At 42.4% G+C, this 18,911-nt stretch overlaps 2 protein-coding genes across 2 annotated transcripts in view; one reads left to right on the forward strand and one right to left on the reverse strand.

The window, feature by feature from the left end:
• The window catches only part of acsf2 (acyl-CoA synthetase family member 2), a 30,855-nt gene that overhangs the window by 4,037 nt on the left and 7,907 nt on the right, over positions 1-18,911 (forward strand). The window contains exons 3-10 of the mRNA XM_080746899.1: positions 4,577-4,705; positions 4,796-4,849; positions 5,124-5,242; positions 5,540-5,702; positions 6,814-6,909; positions 7,593-7,744; positions 9,785-9,876; positions 10,095-10,171. Of these exons, the coding sequence (XP_080603025.1) occupies positions 4,577-4,705; positions 4,796-4,849; positions 5,124-5,242; positions 5,540-5,702; positions 6,814-6,909; positions 7,593-7,744; positions 9,785-9,876; positions 10,095-10,171 (882 nt within the window). The remainder of the gene's footprint in view (positions 1-4,576; positions 4,706-4,795; positions 4,850-5,123; positions 5,243-5,539; positions 5,703-6,813; positions 6,910-7,592; positions 7,745-9,784; positions 9,877-10,094; positions 10,172-18,911) is intronic.
• On the reverse strand, positions 13,191-17,961 carry chad (chondroadherin; the record flags this gene model as incomplete). Its single annotated transcript, XM_080746909.1, has 4 exons — positions 13,191-13,332; positions 13,903-13,998; positions 14,397-14,464; positions 17,176-17,961. The coding sequence occupies 4 exons, from the start codon at positions 17,959-17,961 to the stop codon at positions 13,191-13,193; spliced, it is 1,092 nt and encodes a 363-aa protein (XP_080603035.1).

The following is an 18,911-nucleotide window of genomic DNA, read 5'->3' on the forward strand; positions in this document are numbered from 1 at the left end:
TGAACCAGCCGCACAGATAAGGGCTGTCTTCCTCCATATATGGGCATTCCCATATGAAGTCCTGTTTGGGAACCACTCTAACAGAATCCCTTTTATGCCCATATATGGAGATCCCTGACATCATCAATATTAAGCCCATATCTAACAGGACTTCATATGGGAATGCCCATATATGGAGGAACCAGCCTTATCTGTGCGGCTGGTTCAGACAGGGATCTCCATGTATGGGCATAAAAGGGGATAGTACATGGATCTCCATAATATGGGTAACTGGTCCGATATACATCACTGGCCAGATGGACGTCGCCCTGAGGCGTCTTACTAGTTTTATATACATTGCTGTCTCTGGAGGAGGACATACACATGTGCAGGCCCAGAAGGAGACACTGTGCACACAAACAAGAAGGAATGTAGACTTGGATGAAGGGGGAAAGGAACCCCCAACAACCCCAAAGCCAGCACCATAGAATACAGCTCCCATTACCAGTTAGTAACATTGCCATGAAATGAAAAACATTTTATCAAACTGGTTCTGGTAGTCAGATTATGTTGCAGCTTTAGAAATGTAAGCCATTGCTGAAACATGGCTATCTCTGCCATTTTAGAAGTTTATGAATTATTAATTTAGCCCACCACCATTTCCACATGTATAATGATTTCCCCATGTTTTAAACCACTGTGTCCAGCCAGGCCACAAGGCAGCATTCCAATCCTGCACCACCCCCACCAACAGCCCCTGACATGTTACAATTAGTTTATTTGTTTCAATATATTGTTTACTGAACAATTAAAATGTCATTTGAATGAATACTAATATAGTTCACTCAATAATTTGAATAAATGTTAGAATTCAACTTCTTAAAATTAAGACATTGTCACTTCTACCCTGGGGCTTATCAATATAATGGACGGTGGAGGTGGATAGTGATGATCCTTTTTTTAAAGATATTTTTGGGGCCTTTTTCTGCATTTATTGATAGGTACACAGTAGGTTGACAGGAAAAGGGGCGAGAGATGCAGGGGTGACATGCAGCAAAGGCTGCCGGGATTGGGACCCGAGCCCGCGACACATTGCCAGGCCGGATTAACAGCCTAGGTGCCTGATGATTCTATTCCACACGTTTCGCAACAAGCTTACTGGGAAAAAGAAGTTGTGTTCTGTTAATAGAGCTTTACTTCCTCCACACAGCTGATTCATATCATGTAACAAGCACCATGTAATCACCATGCAGAGAGTCTGGTGTTGCAGGCTCACAGCAGCAACAGCAAAATCAGAAGAGTCAGAATGAAACAGAAAAGAGGAACAAGAAACCTTTTGAAAGACGTGCTTTGCGCTGCAGCTGGAGGACACCATGACGCTCATGGGTCGCAAAACTTGCACTGGAAGTGCAATGAAATACATGGCAGTGAATGGAGCCGGCTGGACCAGCTCATGAACAAACACTATTTATGAATGATTGCGACCTTTGTCATATAATCGGTTCAGGAATATAAAAGAATACATATCACAGGTTGTTTTACAATCACTTGCTTTTTGATGTGCACAGTACATAATTCTATTGAGGCATCTAAACAGCGACAGTTATCGTTTCTGTCTCTGAGGTATCACAAGATTTGGTTGTCAGACAGGAAATGGTGGACAGTCGATAGGTTCAGAAACATACTTTGTGCTCTTTGAATACCTCTATAAAATGATACAGTGTACACATTGAAAAGCAACAGAGCAGAAAACAATGTGTGACATATCTTTTATTTTCTTGAGTTGAGTGTTTTATAAAGGTCTCTATCGTTCAGAAATGGTGTTTGTTCATAAGCTGTCCAGCCGGCTCTCATAGACTACAATGTTATTTCACCGAACCTCCGGTGTGAGTTTGCCACTCAGTGCGACGAATCTGCTGGCTGATATTGCGGGGTAGAGAAAATGACACCAGTGTCCTTTCTTCTTATATTCCTTGAAGAGGAACAGGAACTTTCACTGAACTTTCATGCAAGGGCTCAGGACAATAGGAAACTGGTGGATATTCTTCTTCTTTTCTGGCACATACTGGAAACTAGGTTAAAAGTTAACGTGTCACGTCAAACGTGTTGTGTCCAATGCAGTATGACGATAACCCCAGGACAACCTGGGTGTGACAGCAAACAATTTAAAGTGGATCAGATAAAACCTTCACGAGATACAGTGATCCCAGAGAGGAAATTACTTCTCTGTATATCACCCATCCTATTTAGAACAGTGAGTGCTCAGGGACCAGTTAAGGATTCAGTGTCTTGCTCAAGAACGACACCTCTGACAACAGGTACACTACCTGTCATTCACAGTGGTGGAAAAAGGACTCAAAGTTTTTGTTATTAAAGTATCAATACTGCAATGTAGAGATACCCTGAAAGTCTGGAATTCAAAATGTACTACAGTAAAAGTACAAAAGTATTTGCATCAAAATGTACTTAAAGTACCAAAAGTTTAAAAAAAAAATGTATGAAAATGGAAAAATATGGGGGGGGGGGGGATATATTTTTGGTTTTAATATGGTTTCTGTAGGAGGACAGACATGACACAGACATTCTTAACGTTTTACAATGCTGTAAAAATGTGTAGAATAAATATTCAATTTCAACATTCTCTCCAGGATGCGCTGCAGGGAAAATAAACATTTAATCATGAATGCTCATTATGTATGTGTAGCCTACTTAGTCATTTTGATAGTAGGCTAATATCGCTAATATAGACACTTACAGCATGTGTTGCCTTCATTATAAGGCTTTTAATTTTTTGCATCTCCAGACAAATTAGTTTTTTTTTTGTTTTTTTTGGTCCAATATGGCTCTTTAAACATTTTGGGTTGTACCTATGTAAATGTACTTAGATACTTTACACCACTGGTCATTTAGAACCAAGATGAGCTTGTTCTATCAAGGCCCATGGTCATGGAATGATTTGCAAAACTCAACCTTGAGCACATTATCTTCTTGACGGACTTTAAAAGGCAGATAAACAATTCTAACCCGGCTCTCCTACATGGCAGGAGATATTGCACAGGGTCCGCATATTGCGCTCATGAGTTGTCAGTATTACTTGTCAACCAGTAGGTCAGGGTCTACATTTTTCAATGGAAGAGTACCACCTTCAACCACTGCAGAGTTGCTATAAGCAACACACTGTTGTTGTTCTAGGTCAGAGAACCGTTATGCTTTATGCAAAATATACTACAAAACATAATGGAATAAAGTAGAATCACAGGGTATATTTTGATAGAGAAAGCAGGGGAGGGGGCGGAGGTCAGGTCTACCATTCACAGATAGGTTAACATTTTGTTGTGTTTGTTTGTTTTGTTACCTGTGAATGACTTTGGAAACTGTAACTTCATACAGTTGTTGAAAGAGTGACATTATACAGTAAATCGGAAGACCTTGTTGAGGTGTACATGCTTTGAACCAATTTCAAAAGGAACCATTAAAAGTGATAATTAGATTGTGAGCATTGTATTTTATTTTTTTTGACTCAATTTACAATTTAGGCATTTAGCAGATGCTTTTAATCCAGAGCGATTTACATAAAGCAAGATAATACATCCATACAAAAAGCAAGGTAATGCATCAATGAATCAATTAGGAATATCATATCAATCTAGAAAAGATAACGCAGGTAGACCAAGCACCTAATCAGCAAAAAAAAAGAAAAAAAAAAAAAAAATATATATATATATATATATATATATATGTTACAGTATGTTCAAGAAACCAGTAAAAGTTGTCAAGGAGCACTCGTTTTGACGTTCACCACACACTAATCACCACCAGATGGCGACGTCAGCCACTGGATAAGAGAGTTACGTCACGCTTTGAACTCGCCGCAGACCGGAAGTGTTTACTCTTTATTTACTAGCCTAGCCTAGCCTAGCCTAGCCTAGCCTAGCCTAGCCTAGCCATTAGCTCCATTGTAGTCACTTGGACAGGGCGTTTAACGTGCGCTTGCCCAGGCCTTACGGCCTGGGCATAAATATAACGATTGCATTCACCACGGCTTCGTAACTCGCGCGGCGCTCCGCCGGCCGCGCGGCCCTGGCCCGCTCTTCGCGGCCACTCGCGCCTGCGGCGCTCGGGGGCGAAGAGCAGGACCAAGGTCCGCTGGCCTTCGCGCCGCTTGGGGCTTCGTGGACCCAGGGGGGCCTCGTAACTCGTTTGGGCTTCGTGGATACAGGGGGGCTTCGGTAGCCGCTCGCAGTGTCGTGGACAATAGAGCGGCGCACCGCCTGGAGTACGTTGTTGTGGCGACCGCTTGCTCCGCCCCGTGCCGCATCTCGAGTGCTCCGCGTCTCGAATGTGCTGTTTCTCTTATATCCGGTGACATATATATATATATATATATATATATATATATATATATATATATATATATATATATATATATATATATATATATATATATATATATATATAAAAACTACAAATGCTATCTAGTTTTCATGTATGGTCATTGAGGGCATTCAAGGAGTTATTCATCATCCTGTAACGTAACCATGTTGTTAAATGAAGCGTGTACATTTGTTTAAATGAACACTGAGGTTTTCCATGCTAGGTGGACCAGGCTGCTGCAGGACTGTTGGCGCTTGGGCTGAAGAGAGGGGACAGATTAGGCATGTGGGGACCCAATAAATATGAATGGATCCTGTTCCAGTTTGCCACCGCCAAAGCTGGCATTATTCTGGTAAGTGCACTGCAGTTATTAATAATCTAGTACTGTAACCTTCATTTTATATTGCTGCTGTCTTGACTACATTGATTTACCACCAAATAGGTATCTGTGAATCCAGCTTACCAGTTGCAGGAGGTGGAGTTTGCATTGCGAAAGGTGAGTTGGTTTAGCGCTGACCATTACGTCATTTTGTTTAACCACTTTCAACCTGGTGTTCTTATTACGGGCATTGCGGGTCATCATTATACTGTAGATGAAAATAGTCAGAAATGGAGAAACTCAAAACGATGCATTGTGAGCTTATGAATCTATTTATGCTATGCTAAGTTTTTAATCCAATTATCATTGTGACATACAATGAGTTTATTTCTTTATAAAGAGCTATGGCTTTATTGTACTGATGTTATGGACTTGGTTCCTTTCTGTGCAGGTGGGATGTAACGCAATAGTGTGCCCAACACAATTTAAGACCCAAAAATACTGTGACATGCTGCGACGTTTATGCCCAGAGATTGAGACTTCAAGCCCAGGAGCAATCAAGAGTGCAAGGTACAGCCTCAAGTGGTTTATTTTTTGCTCACCATAATCATATTGTGGGCCTCACTTGAATGGTAAAATGGTAAATGGTGCATTTATATTGAAATAACCTAATGTTATTTTAACATTTTTGTGTTAAGTTGATACAATACATAGGCTACAGTACAAACTGTACATACGTGTTTCCAGTGCATACAATGGCATTTAAATGACCCTCATCTGGCATAAAGGAGAGAACAAGTCTTGACAGCACATGGCCTTGCTTAGTACCTTACTTGCACTTGAACTTGTTTGGACTGTTTCCATTAGGCTGCCAGAGCTTCGAACTGTGATTGTCACTGATAGCCGGCAGCCAGGAATGTACCACTTGGAGGATGTAATGCAGGCTGCAAGCAGCCAGTATGTGCAGGAGCTTCATCATCTGCAGAAGAAGCTGTCCTTTGATGACCCCATAAACATTCAGTTTACTTCCGTAAGTTTGGCTAGATTCACCACTAGTGTGTGTGAGAGACTCTGTGAATCACTAAGGACTTGACACACGGACACTGGTTCAGGCACTTGACAAGTGTCAAATCATACATATCCTTTCTGTGCGGTGCGAAGCGTTGTGTGCTTGTAGATTGGCTATTTTCACTAGTTTAGATCATTTTTAAAATGATAAATACAAAACGAACGGTTTTGGACATACAAGGTTTCCACCTGACAACGACGATATATTAGACCCTCCCGAAAAATGTGATTATGCGATCGCATAATTTCCTGCATAATCAGCCAAATGACGCAGGTCACATATTTTCAAAAAGGCTGCATAATCGCATATTACCGCCCGCATATTTCGGAGCTACCCGCATATTTCGGAGCTACCCGCATATTTCATCACATAAAATCACATAAACCCTCGCATATTTCACAACCTTTTGCATATTTTGCAACTTTCTGCATATTTTGCATGTCACATATTTCGCAAATTATAGCATATTCCGCAGCTTCACCGCATAAAATCACATGGTTTCATAGGATTTTTGCCTACATAATCAGTAATTTTACTCCGCATAATCAGGGATCTTTGCCTGCGTTTTTCTGGAGGGTCTAATATATTCTAATGCACTGCAATTATTAATAATTTTAACCGCATTGCTCTGATCCGAATGAAATGAGGGATGTACCAAAACGCACACAAGCACACATGCACACTGGGACTCGACTGCACCTCCGTCGTTCTATTCACTCTCTTCTCTTTCTCCCTCTTGTTCTCTGTTATTTCTGCTCTCCCTTCCTTCTGACCATCAGCAAAGCCATTTAAATTACTGCCGTCACCAGCTAAATACATGCAAAGAAAGATCAGATGGGACCACTGTGGTGATTCACAAACATAATATTTTTCATCTGTCTGATCTGTCTAGACCTTTCTATTTAATTATAAACTGACTTGTTGAGATCATTTAAAAAGTTTAAACTTTACACACTGTCAAGTTTGAATTGGTCAATTGCTTGATGAAATACACGTCAAGTTTTGGTACATAATTATGTATTATTTTGTGCTTGTGTGAGCCAAGCTATTAAAACATAATTTATGTCACCAGGGCACTACCGGGACCCCGAAAGGTGCCACTCTGTCACATCATAACATTGTCAACAATGCCTACTTTGTTGGCCTGCGAGTGGGCTATGACTGGAGGGTGAGTATAAATGTACTGTAAAGATTACTCTGAGTCTGAACCTTTCTGTATTATTGGCAGCTATAACCTACATCAGAGGTCAGCTCTCCCAACAAAGATTTCTCAAGTGGGAGTACATTCTCTATTTTGAATTTACATTTGAGTACTTCTGAAATGTTTGAATTATATGGATCTCCAGTTTGGTATGAAAATCTGGGTTACAGGCTCCCATAACTCAGAGAGTGTACAAATGGAACCAAGTGTACCGTAGTGTCCATTTGGTTCCATTTGTACACTCAAGGTTACAGACCTTTTTAAGGGTGCATTTAGTTACAAACTACATTTTAGCTGAAGACCCCCTGGAAGCCCCTCAAGGACCCCTGGGTGGCTCTGGACCACACTTTGAGAATCACTAGCCTATTTGTGGGACTGTCCGATATTATTTACAAAATCATTTGCCGGGCCAGATGTCACACCCTTGAAAACGAGATGGTGCATCTCAAGGGCTTTATCCTCCAATAAAAAAATTAAATAAATAGGTAGAAAAGCACTGAGCTACATAGCATTTAGATCATAGGACACACTTCCATTGAAGGCAAGCATTGGTTAGGGTGGCCCATTCAACGTATTCAATGCTGGGGGAAATGGCCGTATTGGACTCATCAAGTAATGTACTGTACATGTATCTTAAACTTCTCTTACAGCCCCATACTCGTGCCTGTCTCCCAGTGCCCATGTACCACTGTTTTGGCTCTGTGGGAGGTGGTATGTGTATGGCCGTGCATGGGATCTCCCTGGTCTTCCCTTCGGCTGGCTACGATGGGCGGAGCAACCTGGCAGCTCTGGAGAGTGAAAGGTAATCAGTCCACTGACATCCTGGCTTATTTATTTTAACCTCATGAACCCAAGCGTCCCTATTCTAGGCATGTCATTATAGGCAAAATACATTGGATATTTTGGGCAAAGATATTTGGTGCCAAGTCAGTGACCCCGGTTCAACAAAGTATATAGAGTGTTAAATGATGGGTCTGAACATAAAGTGGGCCTGCATATGATCTGGACATGATTATCACTGTTCCCTAACACCGGCTGCCATTGTGACGCCATTCTGACACATCAGCTTCTGTAAGGACAGCTGGATTCCAACTCATTCCAAGGTGAGCCACAACACCAGTGAACCGTGGTTGACATTTTGTGAACAAAGGAAAGGGTTTCAAGAGTAGAGACAAAGTAAAATCTGTGTCCCGCACAAGTTGTTATCTTTCTGTGTTGACACAGCTGTGAGGATTCTCTGACCAATCGATACTCGCTTTACACATTACCAGCACCAAAAGAACCTCAGCTGAGTGTGGACAGATTTGTACTTTGCTCGACACCACTCAGGTCTCAAAAGACCGGCTCCCTGTACAGTATATGGCAACGAAAAAGCAGCAAGGCAGGTCAAATGACTATTCTGAGAAGGCAGGAATCGCTTTCAGCAAATGACTCCTCATCTGTCTGGAAGGGGCTTCAATATGTCGCCATCTACAAGGACCAAAACCTCCCATGCTATGGATGGCAAATTACCTGAACCTACAGCTTGTTTGAGAGACAAAAGAACAGTGTTGAAATCCATCCCACAGGCTTTTAAGAAGCAGAATCGGGTTTTGAAACGACTGGTTGGATTAGATTGATTGATTGAATATTTTATTAGACAAAAATGGAGAACAGTACAAGTATAGTCAATAGTGATTTCATGAATGTGGGATAAATGGTTCATAACCAATTTCAGACACAAAAAAACTAAATTATAAACTTTATGAATGCCTCTAGGAGTGTAGTACCATTGGTTTGAAAAACACTAATCCAATATCTTCCTTTCTAAATTCTAAACATAATGTATAGATTGTTGTATGTCAAAGTACATATGACAATAACCTCCTCACGTAAGTGCATGTTGCCAGATTTATGGTTAGATTCTAAGACAGCCTAGTAAGACAATCAATACATTGATTCACCAATCAATACATTAATTCACCAAATGCCTTAAACTAGGAAAGTCACCCATTTGGTAATTTGGTAATGGCTTTATGTCATTCTCAGACTTTGACCTTCAACCATTTAGGCCCACCAGCTGTAGAACATTGGGACACAAAGGATCTATTTTCATTACTTTGGTATATCCTAGTATCACTAGAGGCTACACTATCTGGAGCAACAGCCTTGAAAGTATGCCAAACAAAAGTATGCAACACTAAAACCAGCCTGACCTGTTAAAGCTGTTAAAAGGTTTCACCTGAAAGATTTGTTTTGTTTCTTGATGTCTTTTTAATTATTTTCAATTCCTACCAACAGATAATCTTATTCCCAGTTCCCACACAGTAAAATCCTCGTTAATGCATTTCTTATTTTTTTATATATAATCTTTTATCACACGATTTTGTAAACAATTCTTTCACCCGGTGTCAATTATCTAATGTAATCCTGGGCGCTACACTCCCTCTGCCAACCTTGGGAGACAACAGACTGACCTTTTGCTTCCTTCTATGCATGTGGAGTCCAAGTTGCTTCTTTTCACCTGACGGGGGAGATTCCCTGGTTGGATGTAGCGCGTGGAAGGAACACGTTATACCAAACCGTTCTTTCCCCTCCATCAGGCGCTCCGGCTGGCCAGGGGGAGGCACTATAGAGACCAGGATTACTGCATGTTTTTTGTGAGGATACCTACCCTAAGAGACACAGGGAGAAAATGCAAACTCCACACAGAAATGCCCTTTTGCCAACCCCAACTAGGGTATGGGCACTGATGACGCGGCACAACTGACTGCACCACCATGCCCCCTCGTTAAATGATTTTCGTAGGTTAAATGAATACTACAGATGCATTCTGTTTGTGTGTCCTCTCTTAACGTCATAGGTGCACCTTCCTCTATGGTACTCCGACCATGTTTGTTGACATGCTTAATCAGCCAGACTTCAAGAAGTTTGACCTGTCGTCAGTAGATTCAGGTGAGTAGTGTGACAGCCGTAAGCTGCTTTCTTCTGTTTGAGATCATGTCCCTAAAACTCGCAGAAAATAGCTTTTTAAAGTTAAAAGCAGTTCCGGTTTTCAAATGAAAATTTGTTCTCTTCTATGAGCAACAACATTGTGGTACAACAAAATTCACTGGCTTCTCTGAATGTGAAAACATAATTCCCTTGTTCTGCTCATTGCTTGTGTGATGTAGCTATCATGGCCGGTGCCCCCTGCCCTCCTGAAGTTGTGGGGAAGGTAATTTCTTCCATGGGCATCCCAGGCATCACAGTGAGTACAGCAATCACACACACACACACACACACACACACACACACACACACACACACACACACACACACACACACACACACACACACACACACACACACACACACACACACAATGTTGACAGTAGTTTGGAGTCATTGTCTGCATTTAGATGCAGTGACGCTGTTTGTACAGCAGAGGGAGACATACACTTGGAGGATTAAAACCAAAAGTCAATCTTTATGAATCAAACCAAGCTCAGACAGTTTTGTAGAGGTTTATTGGATATGAGCAATTTATCACTTCCATCCAAAAGTCAGAGAAATGTTATGTAGAAATGTTCAATATACATGATATACGTATGTGTGCGAATCAACACTTGATGTGTGTTGCCACAGAAGGAAAATTGCAAGTAAAAAACACCTTGTCATTTTCACCTTTCATTGTTTTAGGTTTAAAGACATGACATATTTTCCTCTCAACCTAACTCTTGTCTACTGTATAAACTTAAATACAATGAAACAGATCGGTGGGGAGGTGCAATGTACTGACAAAACATTGCAATTAGGGACTTGACTTTGACAGTTAATTTCTCATTGCTACTTGGTCACTTTGATCCACCCCACATGTCTATCACCTCTGTGTCTCATTAGCTTCTCTGGGAAAGCGTCCTCTGCTGCAGTGTCACACCACTTGGTTCTCGTAGGGGGTTCCGGGTGTTCCATGGGTCCCCAGCAAAATGAGAAATGGTTCAAACACTTGAGCCCTATTCTATTTGACGCCTGTTTAAAAAAAAAATTGACAATTTTTTTTTTCAAATGGGAGTCTGTGACTGTGACCATATACATATCAATGTGGGGGTCCTTGAGATGAGAAATCCTTAAAGCTTATGCAAGACAGAACAGAGAGGTAACGTCATTTTGACTTAATTGTATGACTGTGTCAAGCAGCACGGCTGTACGGTCCTATATGGAAGTAGAGATGAACCATTTAGAACAATAAATAAAAAAAGGACAGTGTGAGGAGGAGTTGTATTTCGATGGATGTTGGCAATGCAGGGCATCTGAGAGCTTACATTTGTAACCAAATGGACCCGTAACACTCTCCGAGGCCGGGCATTACCATGGTACCATCTGGAAGGTCCTCTTGAGAGAGGAAGCTGTAAATTCACTGTCAGAAGGTGCAGAGATCAAACACACCCGCTCAACGGCTGTGGGATGCTTGTCAAATTCCTCATCGGTTTAGAGAAGGGGTTTAAAGAGAGAGTGTGTTTGTAACTATGTTCCTACTTAGACAAGTTGTGTCAAGGCTGAGTTGTGTCTAAGCTGAATGTGTTGCTGCACAATATGTACAATATAAAGAATCAAGAGTGAAATTGACTTGTTATGCATGCAGTTTTTTGAATAATGTTTAGTTTTCACTGTTGCAACACTTAAAATATTTGAATATGAAATGTGTACTGTACGGTAATATCATAAATCGTATCGATACAGAAATATTTGGTATAAATACAGAGATATGACATTTTGTTCATATCGGGCAGCCCTAGCTGAATGAGTGGGTGCTGGTTTAATTCCAACCACAAACTACTAAACCATGAGATTTCACTCATTAACACAACTTTGAGCTGAGAGGGAGGAACTACTCTGTGTTGGAATGAAAATCTGGGCACATTCATCCCACCATAGCACATGAATGGGGACCTCTGCTTTAGGCATTGCAAAGGAGAAGAATACTAAACGGCAATATAAAGTACCGTAGCTAAATACGGTATATGGTCACCATGAACTGTCATGGTTCACACCAATGCAACTTAATACTTAAACATTTGACATGTTATTCATGGGATGAAACACCATTCCTCTATACATTCTATTGTTTGTTTGGCGTTTTCCTTATTGAGATGGACAATGCATTCTCAGGCACTGCTGCAGTATCTTTCTGGTGCGTTCAAACTTCAAATAGACCATCTGTTTTAAATCGTTTTCATACTTATTATTAGACATTCTGTAACGACTCGTGCCCTGGAGATGGGCACATTGTTAAACTGGAAGCACACTCCCCCAGGGTAGAAATGCTTAGCCAAAGGATGAAGGGATGTGCTTTCAATAACCTTCCTTATATTTTCCAGCATACAATTTCCCTCATTCACACAGGTGCATTATTTATTTTGTTTGTCTGAAGGTTCTTTCTTCATCTTGTTTTTCAAGTTTCTCTCAAGTCTTTGGTCTTTTAAGGCACTTTTTATACTTACATGTGAGTGTGTCATGTGCATTTGTGTGTGCGTATGTGTTTGGGTCCGTTTGCACTTGTGACGATATGTGGCAGATGAATAGACGGAGCTCAGAAGTAGTATTGGTTAGAGTCGCCTTCGTTGCACATGTTGACGGGTACCCGGACACAGGCCTCTCCTCGGCATCTCCTGCGGAAAGACACAAAGTCAGCAGCCAAGTCAAACAGTCTGCCCTCCAGCTGGAGACCCTATGACCTGGACGCAGCTCACTGGACCCCAGGGCCGGCATGGAAAAGTTCAGATGGGGACAGACAGAGGCAGGGACACAGAGTTTCTGTGGGTAGGATGAGGGAAAGGAAGAGGAGAGGAATGGAAGAGGAGAGGAATGGAAAATAAAATCATGGCTAGGCCAGTCAGCTATGAGCCTCCCCAAAACCACCTTCTTCCTCAAGTGGTGATGTCTGAATCCAGCGTCCCTATTGTGAAAGGGTCCAGCCTAAGTCCTGTTGCAGAACATGACAGGCTGTATTGGCTGTAGTAAAGGCCACAGGTACCGCAATATACTCAAAGATAGTCATTACTGAGGGCTGCCCCAGGAGATGTGGTTGACATAATCCTCAAGCAATTTGGGAAAGGTTGATGTCCAGCTTCTTGCAGAATCTGAAAGGTTTATTCCAAAGTGCTAAAACTATTGCTTAATTCAGTATTTCAATTATGTTAATGATCATGTAAGCAAGGATATTAAATACACTAACTGTAATGACATCCCATAAATGATTGTGGTTTATAGCAAAGAGTAATACCTGCTCAATGGCGTGCACCCTTCTTGGTTCGCTTAGTTTTGACTTTGCAGCCACTGAAGGCAGTGCTGTCTCTGACTTGTTTGCCTCTGTGTTGAGATGGTGAGGCACACAGGGCGTCAGGGCGATGGCGGCTGGTGTCCATCCACCTGTGGATGGGAAATAAAACGTCTTAAAGATGAGAATTTCTGAGAATTAAAACAAAGCCGTGAACTGCTGACTCAAGTCTGCTAACATCATACTGGACTCCTAAGAAGCACCCATAAGAAATATAGACATAATGAACACAAGATAACATTCTGAATCAGAGAAATGTAAGATATCTCTGGGATATTCTAGTGATCTGTCAAGTGGGTGTTTCAGGGTTTTTAAGTTGAATCTGTATTTGGGTATGATAGGAGTATCAGACTATAGCTCTGTGGCCTTGTGGTTGGAGTATCCACCCTGATGTTGGGGTTCAATCCCTCTGGCCAGGTCATACCAAACACTATACACTATAAAAAATAAGACCCAATGGCTCCTTGCTTGACAGTCTGCATCAAGGTTTCGATTGGGAGTTACACTACAAAATACTAGTCATGTCCAGGGGGTGTACTTGTACATCAAGCAGCCTCACACTACAGAGTCAGGTGATATGCTCCTGCCCTATGGGCCACATGGCTCGGCGACCGTTGGTTTCCAAGGCTACTAACTTGCGTACATATAAATGACATCCCTACCTTCGTAGAGGGGCAAGTTGGCATGTGCAGCTCCAAGGGTTGTTGGAGAGGGTGAGATTGGTGATGGTACCAAACTCAAGGCTTTTTGGAAGGGACCTGTGGTGGAATTCAGATCAATCAATAATCATGAGAAAATGAGGAGACAAGACAATTATATTAGGTGGTGGTGGTGGTGGTGGTCAAGTTTATGTAACATGATATCATGGACAGAAGTACAATTATCACTCTGGGCAGTGGTAAATGAGTTCTGCCAAGAGGAATGGTCAGACACTAGAGTTATACTGTGTGGCTTCAAGGCCTCTGGAGGCGTACCATAACAAGATAGGCTTTACCAAAACAATAGTTACTGAGGCCTACTGAAGGCCTCTCTACTCCTAACTATCAAGTATTAGTATCATCATAAAGACCTAGATATTCATATAATCAATGAACACATAATCTACTCTATAACGTCACACATAATCAATCATGATAAACTCTAATCTACGACAGACCTCAGCTTGTTGTTGTCCAGGTGCAACGACTTGACTGCTGTCACCCCAGTGAATGCACCATCAGAGAACTGGAACAAGGAACAGCAATATGAGAGTAATTTCCAGCTCAAAACCTAAATTTACTAAAATTATATAAAACTCTGTACAAAAATCGTAGTACAAATTCCCAGAAAGCAAAGCTTTCCAATAAAAATTATATTCATATTTAACTTTTTCTTTTTTCCTTTAGTAAATTAATGCCCTACTTCGTTGTATAAGAGTCAGTGTCTCGCAAAAATAGCTGATCTACAAGCGTGTAATGCATCAAGATGCGACTTATAGTGACATACAGCAAAGAGCCCTGGGTCACAGCTGCAGGAAAGACTATAACCTTATTTATGTGGTATGCACTCTTAATTATTACCAGGTAAGCCACCAGGGCACAATCTTTTTTCTTTTCTTCTATTTTTAATTTCTTATTTTTTTTATTGGATTTTTCAATGTTTTATTTGTCTTCTACGTTTGTCTTTTGAAGTTCAGCACCTGCCTTCAAATGGTATGTGTGCAACCTCTCTTGATCCTCAAGCCAACGGGCCACCCCAGCTTTTAAGACACTTTAGTCTTGCTCGAGCACTGCATTTTTGTTTAGTTGAAAAGTCATTGCTTTCACCTTTCCCGGGGAATCTCTTCTGGAGCTGTCCTGACATAAAAGCATCCTCTCATGCCTGTTTCTGCAATGTAAACTTGGCCTGTCCCACCCTTCTTCTCTCGCCCGAACTTCATAGGTGTCTGTGAGGCTGCTAAAAACATCACAATGGTGCTAGATGATGATGTTCATCCTGTCAACTTTGGCCTCTTCCAGGAGGAAGAGGAAGGGGAGGGGAGGATTCAGCTGGCATAGGCCTGGCATGAGAAAGAGGCCAGACTTTGACGGACCGTCTTATGTAAGCTTAGGAGAGATGAGGCTGTTGAAGCGACATTTTTGGAAATTTCCACTGCAGAGGCATGAGAACACAGAAGTGGAGGGTCTGGTCATTTGAAGCAATGGAAGATGGATGACGTCCAGCATAGCCAGGTTGTTTTTGCCCTCTCCTTCTCTCTCTTCGAGCCGCTTCACTGCCAGGAAGGCTCGCAAAGGGTCCATTTGTCTATTCACTTGGGGAGATGGCAAGCTAAAAATACTCCTCTTCATAGGCCATGGAACACCCTGCCTCTTGTTTACCTGTCTCCTAACCCTTCCTGACCTGTTTACAGGACCCTCCTACCGAGAGGAGAAAACACACCAAGCTGAAAATAACACTTGTGTAATAATTAGGCTGGGACATGCTTGGCCGAGAGCCAGCAAACAAAAACACGCTAAAAATACCCACATTCGCCTGGAAAGGGACTTAATCTCTCCTTTTAGATGCAGGCTTTACACAGTCACAGCGTGAGAAGTTTGTTATTTTACAATTTTATCCTCTGGGATACCTCCATACCGTGGCATGGGTACGCTCAAATATTGGATTAACCTCAAGTATGAAGTAAATGTACAGTCTGGAATGTCTGAAGCGCAGCTTGATGCAGCACGTGGCATGTACTGTATCCAGTCATTATAAAGCTGTGCAAGGCTTGGATAGACAGAAGGACTCCTACTCTTACTGTATGTGTGCAAACAATACATCTGTCTCATGTCCAAGACTTAAGTATCACTTTTAGATGCTTGAAATTCTTAAGCCTCATTTTATGCTTTTGCAAAAAGTGTTGTGTGACGCATCGCTGCATGTATTTTTGTTGTGTGGCACTTTTTCCACTAGCAGAAATCAAGCTGTCTTCAATGTACAGCTTTTCATTGTTCGAATTTGGTTTCATTTAACCTGTCCTTATTTTGGGCATGTCATTATTGGTGAAAATTTTACCAAATTGTAGATATTGAGCTTTTAGATGAGCTATTTTTGTAGTATAAAATGGGGCTAAATGCTGGTTTGTTTTCAAAGGCAAGTCACATTGTCTGGATACATGCATCAACATCATGTTTCTCACAGTAATAGTTTATATAGGTAGGAGATATAAGTACTCTCTACAAACTTTATTGGGAATGAATTCCATGTGTGGTTTGCCAGATACCACACAAAGATCCTGCTGGCTTCAGCACATGTGCACCATGAAGCCTTGCACAAAACACATGAGACCTGCTTTGGTTGCCATATGCACCTAGTGGCTGGATGCATGCACCATAAGGCATGCATTATTAGGGAGCAGTGAGACAGATGGAGTGGAAGGACCAGTACACTGACCATCCATTCAGTAGATATACCTTCAGTCTTCAGCACCACAAACTTCACAGGTTATGTAATCCATAATCCTGTCCGTTTCCTAATATGTTATGTTGTCCATTAACACCTGGCCACAGGCATATACATAGAAGCATGGCCCTAGGGTTGACTATTAGTGAGCCAATACATGTAAATTATGCTGAAGAAATATGGTAAATAGGGGCAAGTCAAATGCAAACCAAACAAATACTAAGGCAATGATACAAAGATCTTCTCACAAGATAAATTGATTATGTTTTGATTACCTTAGTATGGGTCTTGCTGAGTGTGTACATTTTGAACTCATTTAAAATGTACTTCATATAAAGGAATACATACTTTAAGCCCTGCAGACCAAACAACATTTGAAAGCTACTTTTTTCTTTTCATATTTTTTGCCAACACCTTACAATAAATACTCTACTGACTTGCATGGGACCAAAGATGTTGTATCAAACATCAGTATTTTCACACTGTCCATATGCACAGAGAATCGTGACACTAACCTTCTCCAGCCCCATGTTGTCCAGGTGTAGTTTCTCCATGTAGCGTCCAAAACTCTGGAAGGCGATGTCTGGGATGGTCCTCATGGGGTTCCTGCCCAGCGTGAGCTCCTCCACCACCCTGAGCTTGCTCATGGCAGTGAGGGGATATGTGGACAGCTTGTTGCCCTCCAGGTGCAGTATAGCCAGGTTCTCCACGTCATCCGTAGAGCCCGGGTGCAGGGTGTTCAGCTCGTTCCCGCTCATGTGCAGCCAGCGTAGGTTTTTGGCTCCAGCGAAGGTGCCCGGCCGCAGCTCGCGGAGCTTGTTGTCATTAAGTTGTAGAATGAAGAGGTTGATCATGGGCGAGAAGATGCCCTTGGGCAGGTCGCTGATGTGGTTCCCGTCCAGGTAGAGGTAGGTGAGGTCGGCCAAGTCATCAAAGGCGCCGGGCTTGATGCTGCTGATCTCGTTGTTGGACAAGTAGAGGTAGACAAGCTTTTTCAGTCCCTTGAAGGCCTGGCTGCCGACCTCACGGATCTGGCAGTGCTGGAGGTGCAGTGAGATGAGCCCCTTGCTCTCGCTGAAGGAGCTCGTGGGCAGGTTGCCCAGGTTGTTCCTCTGCATGTTCAGCAGACGGGTGACTTCTGACACCCGCGGTATCTTTTTCAGCCCCACGTTGTCACAGATGACGTGCTGGAGGTCACCGTGGCAGTGGCAAAGACTGGGGCACTGGCCCGGCGCTCCCCACACTACAGGGCCCAGAACGGAGAGGCAGGTCCCCAGCATCAGCAAACTCGCACAGCGCATGTTGACTGTCACCTCTCTGCGTGCAAGTTTCTAGTGTAGTCTGTCTACTGGTCCCTCAGCAGGCACTCCCCAGCTGGACGACTCTGTAAAATGTCTCGTAGGAAAGGAAACCTTCAGAAGAGTAAAGGGAAAAGCCAAGAGGTGAGCTGGTGTGTGTTTGTGTGTGTGTGAGACTGAGAGAGAGGGAGTGAGAGGGTGTGTGACTGTGAGAAAAGAGGGCAGTGCAGAGAGACATTCACTTTAGGTTTGTGAGAGAACGGCAAGTCAACAGGACACAGCACTATTTATAACATTTATTTGAGGTAAAAAAAAAAAAAGAAGAAAAATAGGAGGGCTCGCCAGGGTGTTGCGCTGAGACGCTTCAAGTATCTATGGGAGTTTAACCCTGCATGGGCTGGAAGACAAGTTGGGATCAGGTGTTTTCAGTGGCGACTACAGGTGCTTTTTTGCAGTATGTTGAACAGAATCTGGTCATTGACATTGTAAACGGACAGACTGTGGATGGTATCTGACTGTTTCTGCAGGATGATCATGCAGAATTTCAAAATTGTATTCATAATTGTACCCAATTTAAAAAATCAAACCTCGGTTCGAAGTGGAGCGGTGAATCTGTGTGTGTGTGTGTGTGTGTGTGTGTGTGTGTGTGTGTGTGTGTGTGTGTGTGTGTGTGTGTGTGTGTGTGTGTGTGTGTGTGTGTGTGTGTGTGTGTGTGTGTGTGTGTGTGTGTGTGTGTGTGTGTGTGTGTGTGTGTGTGTGTGTGTGTGTGTGTGTGTGTGTGTGTGTGTGTGTGTGTGTGTGTGTGTGTGTGTGTGTGTGTGTGTGTGTGTGCGCACAACAGCGCCCCTCCTTTAACTAGTGTGGCCACTCAAGGTATTGCCAGGCTACAGACATAGCCAGCCACATAGCCAGCCAGCCACAGACATACCTGTCTATTGGGAGCGCTTTCACCG

The sequence above is a fragment of the Nannobrachium achirus genome (assembly GCF_963921795.1).
Source record: "Nannobrachium achirus genome assembly, chromosome: 18".
Classification (NCBI taxonomy): domain Eukaryota; kingdom Metazoa; phylum Chordata; class Actinopteri; order Myctophiformes; family Myctophidae; genus Nannobrachium; species Nannobrachium achirus.